The 18,409-nt window shown below is 37.6% G+C and overlaps 3 protein-coding genes across 4 annotated transcripts in view; 2 read left to right on the forward strand and 1 right to left on the reverse strand.

Annotated features, from left to right (window-relative positions):
* The window catches only part of LOC144653930 (spermatogenesis-associated protein 4-like), a 9,760-nt gene extending 5,581 nt beyond the window's left edge, over positions 1–4,179 (reverse strand). Inside the window, exons 1-6 of the mRNA XM_078514073.1 lie at positions 4,016–4,179; positions 3,787–3,916; positions 2,044–2,162; positions 1,257–1,350; positions 547–615; positions 213–273 (exon numbers count right to left, since the gene is read on the reverse strand). Coding sequence (XP_078370199.1) covers positions 213–273; positions 547–615; positions 1,257–1,350; positions 2,044–2,162; positions 3,787–3,916; positions 4,016–4,092 — 550 coding nt within the window. The 5' untranslated portion in view covers positions 4,093–4,179. The remainder of the gene's footprint in view (positions 1–212; positions 274–546; positions 616–1,256; positions 1,351–2,043; positions 2,163–3,786; positions 3,917–4,015) is intronic.
* A 2,179-nt stretch (positions 4,180–6,358) lies between these two features.
* Positions 6,359–8,192, forward strand: LOC144654909 (melanopsin-like). The gene has a single exon (XM_078515147.1). It carries the CDS (start codon positions 6,752–6,754, stop codon positions 7,652–7,654), a length of 903 nt encoding a protein of 300 aa, XP_078371273.1. The 5' UTR covers positions 6,359–6,751; the 3' UTR covers positions 7,655–8,192.
* Positions 8,193–9,453: 1,261 nt separating this feature from the next.
* Positions 9,454–17,022, forward strand: LOC144654910 (cysteine-rich hydrophobic domain-containing protein 2-like). Of its 2 annotated transcripts, none has more exons than XM_078515149.1 (7): positions 9,454–9,734; positions 9,886–9,940; positions 12,293–12,448; positions 13,025–13,081; positions 13,720–13,779; positions 15,050–16,319; positions 16,459–17,022. In XM_078515149.1, exons 1-6 carry the CDS (start codon positions 9,607–9,609, stop codon positions 15,098–15,100), a joined length of 507 nt encoding a protein of 168 aa, XP_078371275.1. In that variant the 5' UTR covers positions 9,454–9,606; the 3' UTR covers positions 15,101–16,319; positions 16,459–17,022. The 2 variants fall into 2 exon arrangements, with proteins under 2 accessions (XP_078371275.1, XP_078371274.1); XM_078515148.1 differs by having other exon boundaries at positions 15,050–16,304; positions 16,444–17,022.
* The last annotated feature ends 1,387 nt before the right edge of the window (positions 17,023–18,409 follow it).

Below are 18,409 nucleotides of genomic sequence, written 5' to 3' on the forward strand. Positions count from 1 at the left end.
AGATGTGTTGTTCTTTGTGGTGTAAGATAGGAAATATGAGCGTTTATTTGTTTGTCTCATGATGGAATCGCGTTGAGTTGAGTCAACCTGAAAGTTGCAACCCTCTAAAGGTAGCGATAAGAAAAGGCTGCCAAATCTGAAAGTAATGAGGGTTGTTAGTCTTGTTACCGTACTTTTGGATCTTTTGGGTATTATGAGTTTCTTCTACTTACGTGGATCTTCAACTCTTTCCTGTCTTCTATGCTCTAAATGACCGTTTATGATAGCTTGAGCCTAAAAAAAGGAAAACAATGTTACACATGCCTGTATGAATTCCAGGAAATGCATTCCAATGCACTGATGTAAGACTAAATTCAACACTGATTATTTATTGGAGCTGGTGGGTTGATATTTGAGGAATTACTGGACATTGTGGATAGTCTTAACTTTTCGTTGTAAGTTATGAAGTCAATCGCTTATACTCATGGACACAATAAAATAGACAATAAATATTATCTTTTTCTCTTCTGTCTAAACTGCTGCATGATGGAGAAATGTTGCTCTTACCTTTTGTCTACAGAGAATGCGATCAGGATCAGTCGATAACTCTGTATTTGCGATATTGTTTTTGATGGCCTAAAGAAATAAGATATTGTAAGAAGTGATATAAATGAAGGAAATGACTGCTTAAATTATTAAAATAAAATACTCTTTTAAAAATTACTGTTAGTAATAATTATTTAATATGCATAATTTACAAGATAGTTTCAAGAAAACATGTCAGTAAAAAAGTACTGATCAATACTCAATTTGGTTAAATAAAAAAATTAAAAAAAAAACAGTAAAATAGAAATTTACAGCTACATGTATACGCATTACACCTCCACTTTGAAAGTTCAAATATTTTTACTATTATTTTTGCTGTGTATATATATTGTCATGGATGTACTACAGTAAAAACCCGCGTATAAGAACCTAGAAATTAAGAACCTCCTGGCAGAAATTTGCTTCCTTAATACCCCAAAAGGTTCTTATATGTGGGGTTAAACTATTTTATTTATAATACAATAACTGTATTTTATCAAAAAGGATGTCTTTAGAGGAAGCTAAAAAATGCCAGTAAGTACCCCAAAATATAAGAACCTGTTTTGCCAAACTCTAAAAAAGCAGGTTCTTATACGCGGGTTTTTACTGTAGTCTATCTCAGAGAATTAGTTTACGTATCACAGACCCTTAATGTATGAAGAATCAAACAACTATAGCACTTGAGTCATTACCATGGATGCTGTGGATCTTGCATGAGCTGGAAGCTGTTCTTGATAGTCACTATCAGTGAAGTTATACTCTTCTTCTACTGGTGAACTCTTGATTCTTTATTGACAAAAGAAAACACATATTATCCAAAAGGAAAAACAAAAATAAACAAACAGAAAAACTAAAGCCAATCTCTTTCTCATCAATTTGTCCCAATCAGTAACGCCTTACAGTGTTAACTTCTGCTACATCCAAACTAATTTTCCCTTATGTTTTCTTTTTTTAGATATTTTTTATTGATAAATTCAAAAAATACAACGGTCCATAAAATTGTAACATACATGTACATGACAGTTTTCTTTAGGGGTGAATTAGATGGCACGATTTTGCCTAAAAATTATTATCGCATGAGACACAGGCTTATACCAGGTCTACAACACGAGTTGCGTTGTGTAAATCAAACTACTGCATCATCACGACAGACATGTGTGCGCGTAGATGGTCCTTAAGACATGTTGTAGGCCTGTCGTAAACTTGTCACATGCAAGAAAGTCGTACCATGTAAATCCGCTTTTGTATGTCTACTATATGCTACTACAATACCTAACCTTTATTCTTCACAATATTTTCTAAAAAAAAATTAAAATGCTTCTTCCATATCTATGTGAGTCATAAAAACACTTGAGAACTTAAAAATGATGAAACACCCAAAGCTTTTGTTCTCACAGCATTCTTTTTCTCCCAAACTTGTGTTTCTATAACTAATGATAGCTTGTTACACAAAACACAAACACACTTTAATTTACTTACTGTCTATTTGTCAAGATAAAGTAAATCTTTTCCATGAACAGAGCTGCGGCATTAGGCTTGCAATGAATAGTTCCTTCTATCACCTCTTTAGGAATGTCAAACCCATGCCGCTGAAAAAACTAATGAAATATATCGAGAGTTGTCAGAATTTAAGGATATCTTACAAAGTATTATTAAGTTGTGTTACAGTATACTACAAGACGATAAGAATCAGTGGAAAATTGATTTTACAAATTTCTATGAGCAAGATACAGGTCTCTTCTGCAATATGCTCTTTCTGGGGATTTGTACTTTATATGTGTGCACTCACATTTTTCAGTTTTTAATACTTTGTCTTTATAATTGAAGGGTTTGGTGGAAAAAGGGCGTTAGTGAATTCGGCTAAAAGTGTACATTGCAAAAACAATTCCAAATTTCACGTGTGGGTTTGTTGACATGTGTTTAAGATTGCACTTAAATTAATTTCACTGGCTTTTGCTTCATTTCCGAGAAAAATGACTTGCAATGACTTATGTTTGCTTTCATCAAGATAAAATTTGCACCAAAGTATTAGTTGATGCAAAGTTTTCACTGTTTGGCCACCCAATGCAAGTCAATGCAAGTCTTGATGTTTATTTATGTTGATGTTTGAGTATTGAAATATGGCCGAATATATGCAAGCCAATCTGCTGTATTGAAATGGCATTTTTGTTGACTTGCATGCACTTACCGTAAATGATCTAATAAATGCCTGGGGCGTCTATTAAATTTTTGGGGTCCTAGGGGAGGCGTTAAATAGATATGAGGCGTTTACCGGTATTTCAATTTAACAGTAGCAATGTCAACACAACTAATAGGATGGGTAGTTTTCTACTGGAGTAAGATACATAACAAAGATTGTGAATAGGAGAGTAATCTAATCTACGCTAATGCAAAGCCTTGAGATACCGTTCATAGTGATATCGACGTTTTTTATCATCATCGGGATTAACCATGTTGGCGTTGTTGGCCTCTTCGATGTCCGAGTCAAGCAAAAAACTAACTTTATTGCGTGAAATTACTCAGTGGAGCATTTCCTTGGTTTTTGAGATGATTCCTGGAGGGGGGCGTCTATTAGACACGGGGCGTTTATTAGAGAGGGGCGTCTAATACAAACTTAAACACCTCAGAGGGGGCGTTTATTAGATAAGAGGCGTTTATTTGAGAGAGGGCGTTTATTAGATCATTTACGGTACAAGCAAACTTATCAGTTCATTTGGCCACTCATCAACATAAGTCTGTGTGCAAGTTCTTATTTCAAAACTTCCGGTGTGCGACAAATGCAGACTGCAAACCATGCAAGTCTGCCAGTCTGCATTTGTCGCAAGCCACAGATCTTGCAACATTTGAACTAAACTTGCAAATCTCTACGGCCAGGGTTTAATGGGCAAATGAATAAAAATGGGATTATATCATTTCCAGCACAGTTACACCCCTCAACCTGTATTAACAAATTCGTTTCTCGGGGTTTATACAGGCTGCACAGACTTCAGAAATAAAGTTTTAAAGATTAATTATTTCACATAATTTGATTCATAATTTGATTTACTTGTGCCACAAACCGATTTACAACATCGCTCAACAGTACGTTCTGTAGGACACATTTGTTCAAACACAGAAAAATTAAACATTGGATAGAAATTTCACGACAGAGACAGCTGTTAAGATACGATTAAAAGTTAGCTTTCGATTTCGTTTTCGGATTTTCACATTTCGATTCCTTACCCTTTGGAGTTGAGACCAGTTTCCCTGTCTGCTTGGTAAAGATGTTCCGTTGTCATAAGAGTGCATTTCAATTTCTTGTGGATAATACCAAGAAAAGATCTCTGCCACCAAATATCCATTTGAAAAATCCCTAAAGTAAGAAAATAAACACAGTTCAGGCGAAACTATCAAGTGTGCAATAGGAAAGGCCATTACTCGTCGCTACGCCCAAAATTGACGTCAATTCTACCTTCTGGTATTTCTAACGGGGTGAGAAAGATCCAGGCTTTGTATCCATTTCAATATTTCCCTTGGTAAACCACTCATTTTTGTAAAAAATCTGTGTAAACTCGCAATATTCTATCCTCTGCGAGAAGGAACTAAAGCAAATGGTTTACGTTTCCAAGGGAATTATTACCCATGATTCTTGTCGGTAAGCCGGTAATATCGCGGGCGCATCCGGTGCATGGACATTATATTAGTTTGTATGGCAGCTTGTATTACTTAGGGTAGGGTAGGTAAGGTTTGTGAGCAAAATGAACAATTCTTTTGTTTCTATTCTTAAAATACAGACAAACTAATAAAGTAAACAAAAGTAATAATAGAATGGCAGCCAGTCTAGGGTCCCACATGAGTTCGTCATTGTGCTTTTGCCTTTCCGAGAGCTTTTGAACAGCTTTTTCTTAAAAAAAAAAAAAATACAAAACTCTCAACGCTTAGAGCAGAAGGATTAGGGGGATGGGGTGGGGATTAGTCCTGCCCCAGCTGTATGTGAGTGTATTAGAACAAAGAAGTAAGGTATTTGCATTGCAAATCTTTGACTGTAAATATTCTCGAACAACGAAACATAAACAAAGTTTCTGTAAAATTTGACCATCGCGGAATTGCGTTCGTTGTATGAACGAACGTAGCGTCATTAAAATCAGGTAAAAAATTTTAAAAGACCCTACGGACTTGCGCACTGCTTCACTGGCCGTGAACATTAGCACTTCGCGGCTTAGCGCACTCGCTATCTGCTAAAAAGGTTAGGTACAAGATTTTAAAAAAAAAAGAGAGGATGGTTTGCAGCTGAACTAGAAAATAGCTAGCCTGTCAAGCGCTACTACGCTCCATTAGTAGCGAAACTAAACAGTTCCACAAAACCTTACTGACCGTCATTTATGGTTTGTTAAGTAAATAAGTTGTGTTGTCTTGTACGATCTGGGGTATTTTTCCGCCGTTCCGTCTGTTAGGATCTTGGATGATTTTCCACCATCGGGCCCGTCTTCCGCGTTTTAGGGTCGCCCGGGCGAACCGACTTTTAGTCCGCGCAAACCGGTTTCGGGCGAACGGACATTCGGGCGAAACGACCGCCGGTTTGAAGCCCGATCAGAATAGCTTATTTACTTATCAAAGACTAGCAGTAGCCTAAATAAAATTGATATCAGCGGCAAACTTTGAACACACGATCCACGCTTCTAATATAAAAGATATCGATCTCTTCTCTTCATAAGAGTTCCAACCTTGCGTCAATTAGCTCGAATTAGCAGTCAATACAAGCACGAGCTATCTACCTGCTCAGTTTGTTCAGCAAGAAAAGCTAGACGGCATTGACAAATAATATGTTTGGGTAAAAATGCAAAACTACAATTCCAAATATTCACTTACGCACCATTGCGTGCTTATTACACAGGTCTGCAAGCCATAAATTGGAAAATGATTTTAGAAGCACGTGCTTCCATTTTAAAAGTCGCGATAAAAACATTAGGTGCGTTAACACAACATCTTAACCACCGGCAAACTACCTGCTCCATTATAAGGGTTTAAAACCTGCCACCCTGAAATTCACGCTCTCTCAAACAGTATTTTCAGCTGGAGCCAGTGGCTTGGAACGGCCAACTCGAAATCCTGCGGCTTTTCCACGTGCGAAACTGTTAAATGCATTTTCATTTTTTTTACGCGCACTGCTTCCTTTAGCAACCTTGGAGCCACGTTGAGCGAAAGTTCCACGGCCTTTTAGCTTCTTTTATTCGGCGCACCGCGAGCGATCGTCGTAGACAAAAGATTTAAAAGTCTCTGCTTATGAATTATGGTGAGCTCATTATGAACACGGAACACGTGCTTCGCTATGGCTCACACATGTTTCGTCAGTTTGTTTATTGTTCTTTGCCATTGTTTGGTCGTTGCTCAGTTGTTAGCTGTTCAATCAAGCGTGAATACACAAAAAGGCGCTATATATCGCCTTTCTGAGCAAAAGAAAGGCCTTAAAAAAGACAAGCCGCAAAAAGGGTCAATTGAGAAACTGAAAAAGGGAATTATTTATGTACGACTACAAAAAGAGGCTATTTGACATTTTCAATATCATTTTCAATTATCAAAACACGACCATTTAGTTGAGCTATTCATACTTCCACAGCAACGGATGGACCAAGCAAATATGATGTTTTCCCGCGAAACATTAAATCCCTGCATTCTTAGCCAATCACAACGCGGAAAAGAAAGTGAACCACCTGCCAGCCAATCAAAAGACAGATTTTATAGCGCCTTAACAGGTGGACTATAGAGAAAGATTTGATCATAAATTTAACATTATTTCTGCCTTTAGTAACAGGTTTCTCAGTGATAAAAAAGTCTTTTGTAATCTCCCTGTCAAAAAGGCTCTTTGTTGGGGAGAAAATTAATTCAAAAGAGCCTTTTTTTCTTTTAGTTCAGCCATTTCTACGGAACCGAAGAGTTGGATTTTGGATACGAGAGAAGATTTCCAGTGATATTCTAGGAAGACGATCTTCAAAGCAGTTTCTTCTCCTAAATGATTTAAGGAGACTGTAGCATTATTTTCACCGGGATATCAGCAAGAAGCAACTGGCCTTTATTCGCGAAAAGTGCGCATCGCAAGAACAGTGAACTGACCATTGTATTTCTGTGGATCGCTGGAGAAAAACTTTGGCTTCAAAGATAATTTCGTTCTTAAGAGACTAAATTTCTGAGAGATCATCGTCAGACGAAAATGGCTCACAATGGTGAAATTGGATTTAGTATGGAAATCACATCTTATTCGCCAGTCGCTTCCGTGATTGCGATTTATTGCCTTATGACTATCGGTATAAACATTTTCGTTTGCTACTACATTTATCGCAAGAGAAGCCTTCGCACGTCTTGCACAGCGCTAATCGTGGCGAATTTGGCGGCGGTGGATGTTTTGGTGTCGATCAAAGATTTGCCACTTTTAATTTCCGTGAGTACGAGTGGAAGATGGTACTTCGAGGAGCACTGGTGCCGAAGTTATGGTCTCACAAATGTTATCTACATCATCGTGTCGATTTCAACGCTTGTTACAATCACAACCGAACAGTATTTCCGAATGGTCGATCCACAGAAGGTCCCGGGAAATGCCCCTCGTTCAATTCCACTGGGTTACATCATCGCGCACACCACTCTCTCGTACTCGCTCTCTCTTTTATGGAGCAAGTACGTGTTTATAAGCAGAAAGGCCTTCTGTGAGGTGGACTGGCCTCCATCCGGGCTGAGCTTCACGCTAATCACATCTTGCATCTTTCTGATCCCGGTTTCTCTCCTGATATACAACTTTTTCGGAAGCGAATCCGAAGCGGACAAGAACTTGACCGAAAAGGAGAAACTGGCCAAGATGGAGAGCGGAGAGGTCGAGGAGACTGAGGAGGACAAAGCACATTGCCGCCTGCAGCTCGCCATCAGCATGTTTTTGATCACGTGGTCTCCGTACGTGATCGAGAGTTTTTTCACGTACTCATCCCAGGTCCCTAACATCGTCGGAGTTGTTTGCGCTTTTGTTCCAATCGTAACCACGACTCTGATCCCGCTGTGGTACATAAAATGGAGGCGGGACGCGGACAGATTACAACCAGTCGTTTCCTACGTTCAGAATTGTTAAATGAATAGCAAGGAATGCAATAACTCTGCCAAATTAATTATTTGGACACATTAATGTACTTTTTTAAGCCATCAGTGGCCCGTCAATGGTGTCAGTACGTTATAATTTCGTGGTATAGCCACAATTAGTTGCAAAACTGTTGCATCTATTTTTCTCTGCTTCAGTGCAGCATGAATAAATAAATTGAAATAATTTAAATGGTCGGGAATATATTATGCGAGTCGCGCCTTTGTGCAAAGGATGTTTCTTCAATTACTTTTGAAATAATGTTTCATGTATATACTTCAGTGCTTGTTAAATTTATTTCATTCAAACGAAGATCATAAATGGTCAAGATATTTGTTATCTTACGTCACTTATTTTTTCGAGAGGATAGAAATAATTCTGCGTTTTGTGACGACAGAAATCAAGGAAAGTTTCATAAAAATATTATTCATAAATGTTTAGTAATATATTAGTTTCATTCATTAGCTTCATAATTCAGTTTTGAATGGCTTGATGGCCCTTCGTGTTATAAAGTTCTTTACTTAATTCTTAAAAGACAGAACATATTAAAAAATAATTATTCAACTATAAGAGTTTTATTATTTTTTGTTGTTTGTTTGTTTGTTTTCTCTCTCCTGATTTGGATGTGTAAGACACGGTGGCCTAATTGTAGCTAATGGTTAATCCACTTGACTCCTGATAGAGAGAGCTGTGGTCTCTTTTTTTTGGGGGGGGGGGGATGGGGGGGGCACTGAGTTAATTTACAAAATTGTCACAGTGCCTTTTTCCAGTCTAGCCAGCATGCAGACGTCTCCTCAAGTCAGACCAACTACGCTCCACTCTGCAGGTGGGACAGGACAGTTAGGGGCATGGATAAATGTAGATTGCTAGAGCACTGACTGTCTAAATGTTGGGGGTCATTTGCAATGGAGTAGCATCCCGTTTCAGAGGTGTAGAAATACTCCTAGCCATTTCACAGTATGAGAAAGTATGGAACTGCATGGGACAAGAACGGACCATTTGGCCTGTATAAAGAAGGGCGTTGTATAGCTCAGTGGAAATGCAGGAAATACCGTAGCTTGCGCAAGAAGTCAAACATAAGCACAAATCAATTGGTAGTCCACAGGTCATCATCTTTTTTGCAGCCGCTCTCGGGTCGCCACGTAACACTTCTCCAGCTCCCTCCCAGCTGACGAGATGCTTTGCGTGACGATCTGAATAAATTAAAGTGTGCGCCTAGCTTGACAGCTATTAAACCTCTGGGGCGTTGGGACAGCTAAAGCAGCTGCAAGACTTTTAAAATAAACCCTGAGACAGGAGGTCCAGGAGAATTACCTTACAGTCATTCTCTGTAATACCATGAAGAAGAAAGGCCGTCCGAAATATTGGAATTTAAATATTCTCCCATACCGTTTTATCAGCGTTGCGTATGCATTTCATGATCTTCGTCCATCTATTATAAAGCCGATGGGATAGCTGGTTTTCTTGGAAGGATTGTTTGCGTCTGAGAGTAGGGGCGCCAATTATTATTTATTTATTTATTTATTTATCTATTTATTTTATTTATTTATTTTCTGATATGCAATCCTTGTTCCAAATTGCACACTGCATACATGTAAATTTCCTCAGCACTTTCATAGCCCTGGCTTTTCCTTTTTTAACTAATTTTTCTTGTCTATAAGCACATTGTTTTTAATACACTAGCACACTGTAATATCTGCATTTTTTAAACTTTGTATTTTGTAATTTAAATCAATAAAAACATCAAACAAAAAAAAATAAAAATAAAGAAAATAATAACAGACCTGGCTGGACGGGGAGCTCTGGTGACGAACTCGTCTTCAACCTGTTACCAAGCTCTTCTCTTCTTTTATTCCCAGTAGCCCATGCGGGCCGTAGTAAATATCTCTTCACTTCCGATTTTCCTTCTCGAGCCGTAATATTTTTTTGCGAAAACGTTGTTGTGAATGGCGAACTTTGACGCTATTTTTGACGAAAATCTTCAAGAGGATGAACGAGGCTCGCGTGTTTCTGACGAGCACATCCAGGTGACGCCGGAACCTGTGGTTATTCGTGGAGTAGGCCATATGACAGTGTAAGTTGTGTTTACGGTTTATGAAGTGTGTCTCGAAGTTCGTATATCTGGCTTTTACAAGTCGCTTTCGTTTTGCCCATCTCATCACTTTGCATCTTAGAACACAAGGAGTTAATTGCCTTTTCCTTTCGCTTGTCCTTGATGCTTCTAGGTTCGGACTTAATAGCAAGTTTGACGTAGAATTTCAACAAAGTCTTAGTGCTAAGGTAAGGTGATTGTTTGTCATTTCGAGTGGACATGTGTTCTGAAGAACACGCGTGCTCGTTCTTATAGGGGACTTTAATAACTACCTTAAATATACTATCTATGCGGGATTTTTGCTTTTTAATGTGTTGACCCGCCGCTTGTAACTAAAAGAAATGCTGAAGAACAAAGCCGGTATGTTTTGTACTTGACTAAAAGCATTTTTTTAATCCTCATTTCTGTGAACTCATTCTTCCATTGTGTCCTTCAACTCTTATCTTTGTTTATGTTTACGAAGTCGTGGCGCGCGGAATCGTGATCTTTCGTCTTCTAAAGCAATAAAACAATAAAAACTGTTTCTTCTGCCCTTCTTTGAATCGTACAGTGTTTAAAATGAAAGCCATCATTTCTAAGGTCTATTTTAATTTCGTTTAATTCCTTTCATAAACTGACCACCAGCAAGCCCCGGCCGGCATTTGTGTAAAACAACACTCAGGGAAAGGAAATATGCCATGTTTCTTGTTATTTAGCCGGATTAGGCAGTAAAAATGTGCTATCTACACAAGGTTGTTTTTGTTTACTGGAAAGGTTCAGGCTAAAACATAGCCATTTATTTTGAAGATATTATTAAGTTTACTATCTCTTTTGTTTTGCTTTGCTGATAATTTGGCAGTAACATAAACATAATAACTTAAAATTGATTTCACAATGGTTTCGATACTGTCTATTACAAACTTTTAACTTTCCTTGCTGGTGATACACTGAAGCTGAAACACCTAGACAAATTTACCTTTTATCATCAGGCTTTTCGTCCTCAAAAAGGAGAGAAAGAGAATAACAAAAAATTGGCCTCTTGTACGAGTAATAAAGTGCGATATACTGCTTCGGTTGTTTTTGTTGTTGTAGATACATGCTGTAGTTCAATTTTACTTTTGGTACACTTTGGCATAATATTCCCATTGTAGCAGTTATATGTTCATGATCATTACCATACATTGGGCGATTCCAGAAAATATCCGTACCATACCACGGATGGCTTTTTGGAAATCCGAGGGCAAGGGGGGGGGGATCTTTGAACTGGAATTCGGAAGGCATGGGGGAGTTCCTGATATTGGATTTCCAGAGGAGACAACAATAGCGTGTTCCTTGAAAATGCTTATTTTGTGGACTATCAATTCGCAAATACAGGGTGTAAAGCACAAAATGACGACCGCGTTGTGGAAGCAGGATACAAGACAAGTATCGATCGATCAGGCATGTGTTTGCGTTCATTTACAAAAGAAAGTCGATAAAATGTGGGTTCTACATCAAGCTTCAGAGGCATTAACATTGATGAAATTCTTCATAATTTTTCGCTCTTTGTTTTCTTGTCAAAGCGGATCCACAAAATATTTAGTCCATTCAGTGGAGTGAGAAACTCTTTTGCTATGCTTCGAGATGCCATTTTGAAGCATGTGGGGTTGGGAGCGACTGCTGACCCTGAAGGCTCAAATTCAAGATGGCGGATATGTCAGTGCACTCGATCGTATTATCTTCTGAGTTTACACACGTGCATCACACGATATTCTTATTTTTAATGTTCTGCACCAGTTTGGGGCAATGTAAAACTAATGTAGAGGTTGTATCTGTCAAACAAGGGTAAAGAGAAAAGGAGAAAAGTCTCATTTTTTTTACATTTTCATCCCAGAATCTTCCGAGTCATAATGACTGTCTCTATGTACAGATCGAGTTATTTGAAATAATTGAATGTAAAATACGCCACATTGGGCATATTTGCGAACCCTGACGGGAATTCTAAAGGGCTTGACGAAAAAATAAAAAATCCGAATGGGAGGGGGGTTAACGATTATGGAATTCCGAGGGCATGGGGGATAACACATTTTGGAATTTCCGAAGGCAAGGGGGGGGGGCTAAAATATGGAAGCCGTCCGTGGTATGGTATGGATATTTTCTGGAATCGCCCATTACCTTTTTTATTTCACCAGAACAAAGAAAAACACCAAATACCAAGGGTAAAATTGTACCACTACATACACAAATGGCTAGGTCTGAAAATGGGTATATGGAAGGATACATTTCTTGACATTGTGCAGGTCCAGAAAATATCCATACCCACCCCATGGAAGGTCATTGGAAATTCCGAGGGGTTGGGGGAGGGGGGGGTTCTCAAAAACCACAATTTTTAAAGGAAAGTATGAGGTTTTACTTGAATTGCCAGAGGGGAGAAGGGATTCAACTCAAAAAACCTTCCATGGGAGGGGTATGGATATTTTCTGGAACAACAAATTTCAAGCAAGATATTGAACAGCTGAACTGAGAAGAAACAAGAAAAATGTATTTACTTATATCTACATTAAATTTTGTTAAATTTGCAGGTAGCACCTGAAGAATACAAAGCGACTGTTACAAGAGTGAACAGAGTGCTTAGTAAAACAATGCCTGTCAATGTTCGCTGGTTACTCTGTGGTTGTATCTGTTGTTGCTGTACTCTGGGAATGTCCATGTGGCCTGTCGTCTGCCTCAATAAAAGAGTGAGTTTCTTTAAATGTAGTCTTAACAACAGCCTGTATATCCCAAGAACATAACTATTAACACTAATGTGAGGGAGATGTGTATCTAAGATTATAATAGCTGCCCCGATGACCCTGTTCGCCAGGGGGAGGGAGGTACTCAGGATTTCAAGTGATGGGGATGATTGAAGGATTTTTTTGGGTTTGAAATTTTGGGTTTGAATTTGGGTAGGAAAATTTGACATTGCCAAGTATTTTTTGCTTTAAGAAGGGATGTTTTTGGGTACTATTAAAAACAACCTCAAGGTTCATGGTAATGCAAACAAACATGTTTTGCTGTTGATTTTTTTGAGCGATTTTTGGGTTATGTTAGAAGCCCTAGGGATTTTTTTGGTCTTGATTTTTGCCCCCATTCGATCATCTCCGTCCCTTGAAATCCCCTATTCCCTCGGGGCGGGCCCTTTTTTTTTTTTTTTTTTTTTTTTTTTTCGGGGGGGGGCAGCTGAAAACCAACAACCAAAATTCTTTTACCGTCCCAATTTTATGTTATTCAGTTAAACAACTTCTGTAAGTTTGAATCTTTTTTGTTTTTCATAGACACAACATTCAATAAACAAAGTGTTAGATGCTGAAAATTGTCATCTTTATCATAAGGTTTGTGTATCTAGCTTTTTTGTGGAAACTGCTTCGTTCTGATAAATAATGATTTTTAAATATACCATACATTGTATGCAAGTGTTCAGAAAATAATCTTTCTACTGGTAATTGTTGTATAAAGTAAATCCTTTCAGTGAAAGGTGTAAATTAATTTGTTATGAGTGGCGTGGGACAAAGGGTATATCTACATCCCCAGTGGGAGTTGAACCTTTGACCTTCTGCATGCTGGTCAGATGCTGCTCTAACCATTGACCTTCAGAGAGACACAATGCGGCCCCTGCATCTTAGATGCCGAAATTGCTCTGATAATTATACTGTCTTAGATATGATTTCAAGACCTTGTAATACTAAGGGAAAGTTATAATGAACTATAGAATTGCCTCCAATAATTGGTGGAAATTTTATAATTCGTTGACACTTTGTTATAACCCCCAGCCAGAATCTCAGTCGCATTAAGTTTCTCATGTGTTGTGAGGTTATATGAAGTTTTTGTTTTGGTAGAATGTGTCATCCATTACATTAAATCCAGCATGGGAATGAAAAAAAAAGTTTTGTTCTTCAGTGAAAGGATGTTGTGAAATATTGATCCTCTGTGAAGAATGCTGTAAAAACTTTGAACTGTCTGTACTTCACAGCTTGGTCTTCATTGGCGCTTACATAAACAGCGATGCAATTCTGGTAACATGATGGAATACGTAAGTACACATATATGCGTAGTTTGTAGGAAACTTTTCAAAGCCACTTTTAGTTTATCTAGTATATGTTAAAAACAGAGAAGTGTATTCTTGGTTTTCATGTTACGTCATAAAATTCTGAAATCAAAATTCACTAGGCCTGCTAAATTTTCGTTGTCATTAGGCGAAAGATAAACTAAAAATATATATTTTTGCAAATTTCCAGATCGAAAGTGTCATTCATTTTTAAAACAGAGCATTTTCAATATTGGAGTTCTCCGTCGTATGTGACATCAAGCTGAGTGCCGTGACAAAGCTGTTTTGTTTGAAAAAAGGCCTTTTCTTTTCATTTTGTGCAGAATGAACATTTCAGATATAATAAGTGGTGTTTATGTGAAACTGTACTAGCTCATGAGCCAAAGATTGCCGCTGTTGTAAACAGAATTGAGTTCCAGATGGTTTCTCTGACGTCACGGCGGCCATATTTGTGTCCCTTGGAAGGACACAGTTATGGCATCTCCATACTAAGCTTTATAAATTCGTGTGGAAAGGTTCGGCAATAACGCGTGAACGGTACACCGCACAGACCCGAAACTTGGAGAAAGTGTTTATCTATTTATCATCTATAGTATTTGAAATTCATAGCTTCTGTAGTTGAATGGTTTTGAATTTATTTTTTGATTGCGTGACAGTGAAAACCAGCAATAGGTCTGAAACTTTGTATGAACGGAACCTCTGTTCATACTTAAAAATATCATGGAATAAAACAGCTCTGTAATCATAAGGTTTGAGATTTTGCTGTGGCTTTGTGGGTGTAAAAATTTTATAGAACCTTCCAGAAATGGGCCCAAGGATAAGCTCTGGCAAGTTTAGACACTTGGCCAGATGCAGACTTTACCTCTACTATACAACCTTGAGCCGTATTCCACCGGCTCTGTCATTCATTAACAGCTGTCTCCCAGTTAGACTTGCTCAGTCCACATAATTGTTTTATTGTCAAGCATGAAGTGCTATACATTGAAGTGGCATTTTTATTCATTTTCACTTAGCCAAATTGTGTGTAATGTAATTTTGAGCAAAATACAGAAGGAAAAAAATAGCAGCTACAAAACAGACATTTCAGAGCTGCTAAATTTATTGCTGCATACACTCCGGCCCTTATTGGGAGAGAATTAAAACCCATCTCACTTGTTCTGAGAGAGAATAGAAACCATTGTCTTATAGAGTCACAATCATCAAGTTGAACAACTAAGTTAGTATTCATGTGGTGAACTTCTTCTTATATTTTTAGGTTCTGCTGGTAGAACTCTTACCAAAGGAGCAAATTCTACGGCCTGACTGATGGATCAAGACAATGCATGCCAGGATTATGTATAGGAATTCTATTATTGTATATTTCTTGAGATAATTTGTATTGATAAATGAAAAGCATGCCTGTAACATACACCGTTGTAAATTGCAAATTTATGATATTGCATCGAAGTCCTGTGACATGTTCTGTTGCATGTTACTGCAGGTTCCTTGAAAACCTGAAGTTATCTTCACTTTTCTGGTAGATTAGATGACCCTAGATGACTTTATTTTTATATGAAACACAAATTGATGTCTTTGTAGATTGTATTCAGTAACCATTTTCTCTTACACATAAGAAGCATGGTTGTTGTGACATCATACTCCAGAGAAAACTATGGATGGGTAAAAACTGGAAGAGAGGGAGATTTTGTTGCCATACTCTGGGATGGCAAATGATAAATTCAAGACTGTGCTAAATGGCGAAACCAGTATCTTTCCTGCAAGCCTGAGTTTCTTAGCCTTGCAAAAGAAATTAAGATTCTGAGAAGGTGTTACAAAAATTCGAGATGGCAAGAGCCATAAAATTTCACTACGATTCTGTGTTTTTTTTTTTGTAAGACCATTTGCCAGCCCAACAACCCTGTCTTGATCACAGTATTTATGCTATTTGGTACTCAATCAATGAATTGTTCCTTAGGGGTAAAGAGGAACTGCCTCAAACACTTCAAATTTCACAGTTCAGATTGTAGTTATAACACTGTTAATGTTAAGATTAAATTATTATATTTTATGTAAGATATCAAATTAAGGGACATTGTTTTGCCATTTTGTTCAATGGAAAGAATTGCAGAAGTGGGCAAATTAGGTTTTTCATGTTTTTTAAAGTCAGCTCCATTTGTTTTGTAAATTATATGCAGCATTATTTTTGGGATTAGTGGTAAATGTGGTTTAACTTTAACGATATTCCCGCTCAATGGTAGAGTGTGAATACCAATGTTTCAGGGTCTTTAAAAATACTGTTTAAGGGTAGATTGTTGTTGACCATATCATTGCAGTTCTTTTTCCATCCCCAAAATGGAGTTTATTGTACTAACTAAAATAAGATGTTTATTGTTGTTGATGTTGTTTCCTTTATTTAGGCCCTTTATGCCATACAATGTTCATAATTTGTATTATTTCGACTGATCCGATTCTCCTTACTATGTCCATTACAGTGGTACAGTAGAATTTGAGTAGATGATCACAAATGGAAAGTTGATTTAAGGCTGGTTCTCATATGATCGTCCTGATTGTCTCTGTCGCTTCTGTCGTTTACAAAGTCTGAGTTGATTGGAGCAAGCAAACTTTTTGAAGCGACAGAGGCGACAGAGACGATCGGGGCAATCATATGAGAACCAGCCTTTATAGTCAAATTTTCCCAACTGATATAGAAAAAGAAAGGAGAATTTGTGGGCTGTTAGAAGAGCTTAAAGGGTTAAAGTAGTATAGGAATGATCCGTCAACCACAAAAAAGATATATTGAAGATAATAATATTTTCTTTGTTACCATTAGTCAGCAAATCACAGTAATGTACATGATTTATTTTACAATCTGAGGACAACTACTGTCTTTTTCTCCATCTCAGACTTTATGATAAACCAAACTATTGTAAGTAAGGTCACAGGTCAAGTCGGTATAGAAAACTGTGTATTTATTTATATATTTTGTTTTTGTAAAGTAATTATCAAAGTTGCTGTATATGGGGGAGGGAGATATTTGGTAGGGCATTCTGGGGTTCTTTGTATTTTTTCAGAGCTCTATCAAAAACATGGTCACTCTTAAATCACTATTAGCTTCTTACTGCTAAAACATTTTTACTGCTTAAAAAAATTTTAGAATACGTACAACCCTAGCTAATTGTTCTTTTAATCAGAGCTTTTATTACAGTGTTCCTCATTTTCAATTTGTTATTTACAAAGGTTCAACCAGCCTCCTACCCCAGGGGGGTACTCTGGCTTGTAAATGACGGGGATGATCAAATGGAGGCAAAACTCAGGACCCAAAAAAAATCCCTTAGTCTTCCGTCATTACCCAAAAAAATCCCTGGACCAAAAATAACCCCCAAAAATATTTCTTGTCAAATTACCCCAAAATTGCCAGGAGGGGCAATGACATAACACAAAGAACGCTCTTTTTGTTTATTCATCATATCATAAAAACGCCAAGGCCGTGCAAGGCACTTTAGTTCGTTTTTAATACCCAAAAAGATCCCCTATCTAAATCAAGTCACCCAAAAAAATACTTGCCAAATTTTCCAACCCAAAAAAATCCCGGAATCGAAAATTTCAAACCCAAAAAAATCCTTCGATCATCCCCGTCATTAACAAGCCGGAGTACCCCCCCTGGGCCTCCTACTCAGCTCTAAATTTTGTCATCACACAACACTTTAGGACAGTATTGCGTGACAACTCAATTGCAGACTGTGGTTAAATCACATCTTTTTCTATAAAATTTCAAACTTTTCTATTTCAGTTCATCTTCTCTAGATTCACACGTGCTGGCATGTGTACTATCGGTGCAGGCACCAGAAAAAAACAGTAACATTAATTTATTTTTTACTAGGTTCAAATATTTCTGTACTGGTTAAGTTGTCAGCTTGTAGTTAGTAAAATTATAATGTAGCTTGGTTGTTGTGTTGGTTTAATAAAACAGAAATAGAAAATGATTATGGTCGTTTCTTGCTCTTCATTTTATTTATTTATTTTTATCTATTTATTTGTTTGTTTTTAATAAACTAATTAAGTCCAAAACTTATCTGAATTTTTCGGTTTAAGTGACAAATTTATTAAGACAAAAATCTTAATCCATGCTCACAGAGTTTTGATTTTCATTTGAATAAACCCACCCCTTAACCTGGCCACAGACGCAAGGTTTTGATATTTGCCCAACTCTTGAGAAGCAGACAGCACGCCTCTACAAAAACCTCCCTTTCCAGCTGTCCAATAAATCTTGGGAGAAAATTATTGCCCAACGAGACTTACACTCTCTCTCTTTCTTAGCTTTCTACTTGAAGGTTCCCGCGTACAAAGAGAAGGGAACCCCTACTCGCAGGGTAATGATTTAACTACGAGTTGTCTCCTTCCCCCCCCCCCCCCCCCAAAAAAAAAAAAAAAAAATGAATAAAATAATAATAATTTCAATTTTCAATAGCAACGCATAACGTTTGACAAGAGAATATTTTTTAGATTAAACAAAATTAGCCAGTTTAAAGAAGACGACGTTTTCACGCGACATCTCGAACCAATCAAAACGGTCGAAAGAGAACTGGGGAATGAAAGTCCGAGCGGCTGCGAGGCCTGGGAACGAATGTAAATTTGA

This window comes from Oculina patagonica, chromosome 5, assembly GCF_052425735.1.
Source record: "Oculina patagonica isolate OP01 chromosome 5, crgOcupat, whole genome shotgun sequence".
Lineage (NCBI taxonomy): Eukaryota > Metazoa > Cnidaria > Anthozoa > Scleractinia > Oculinidae > Oculina > Oculina patagonica.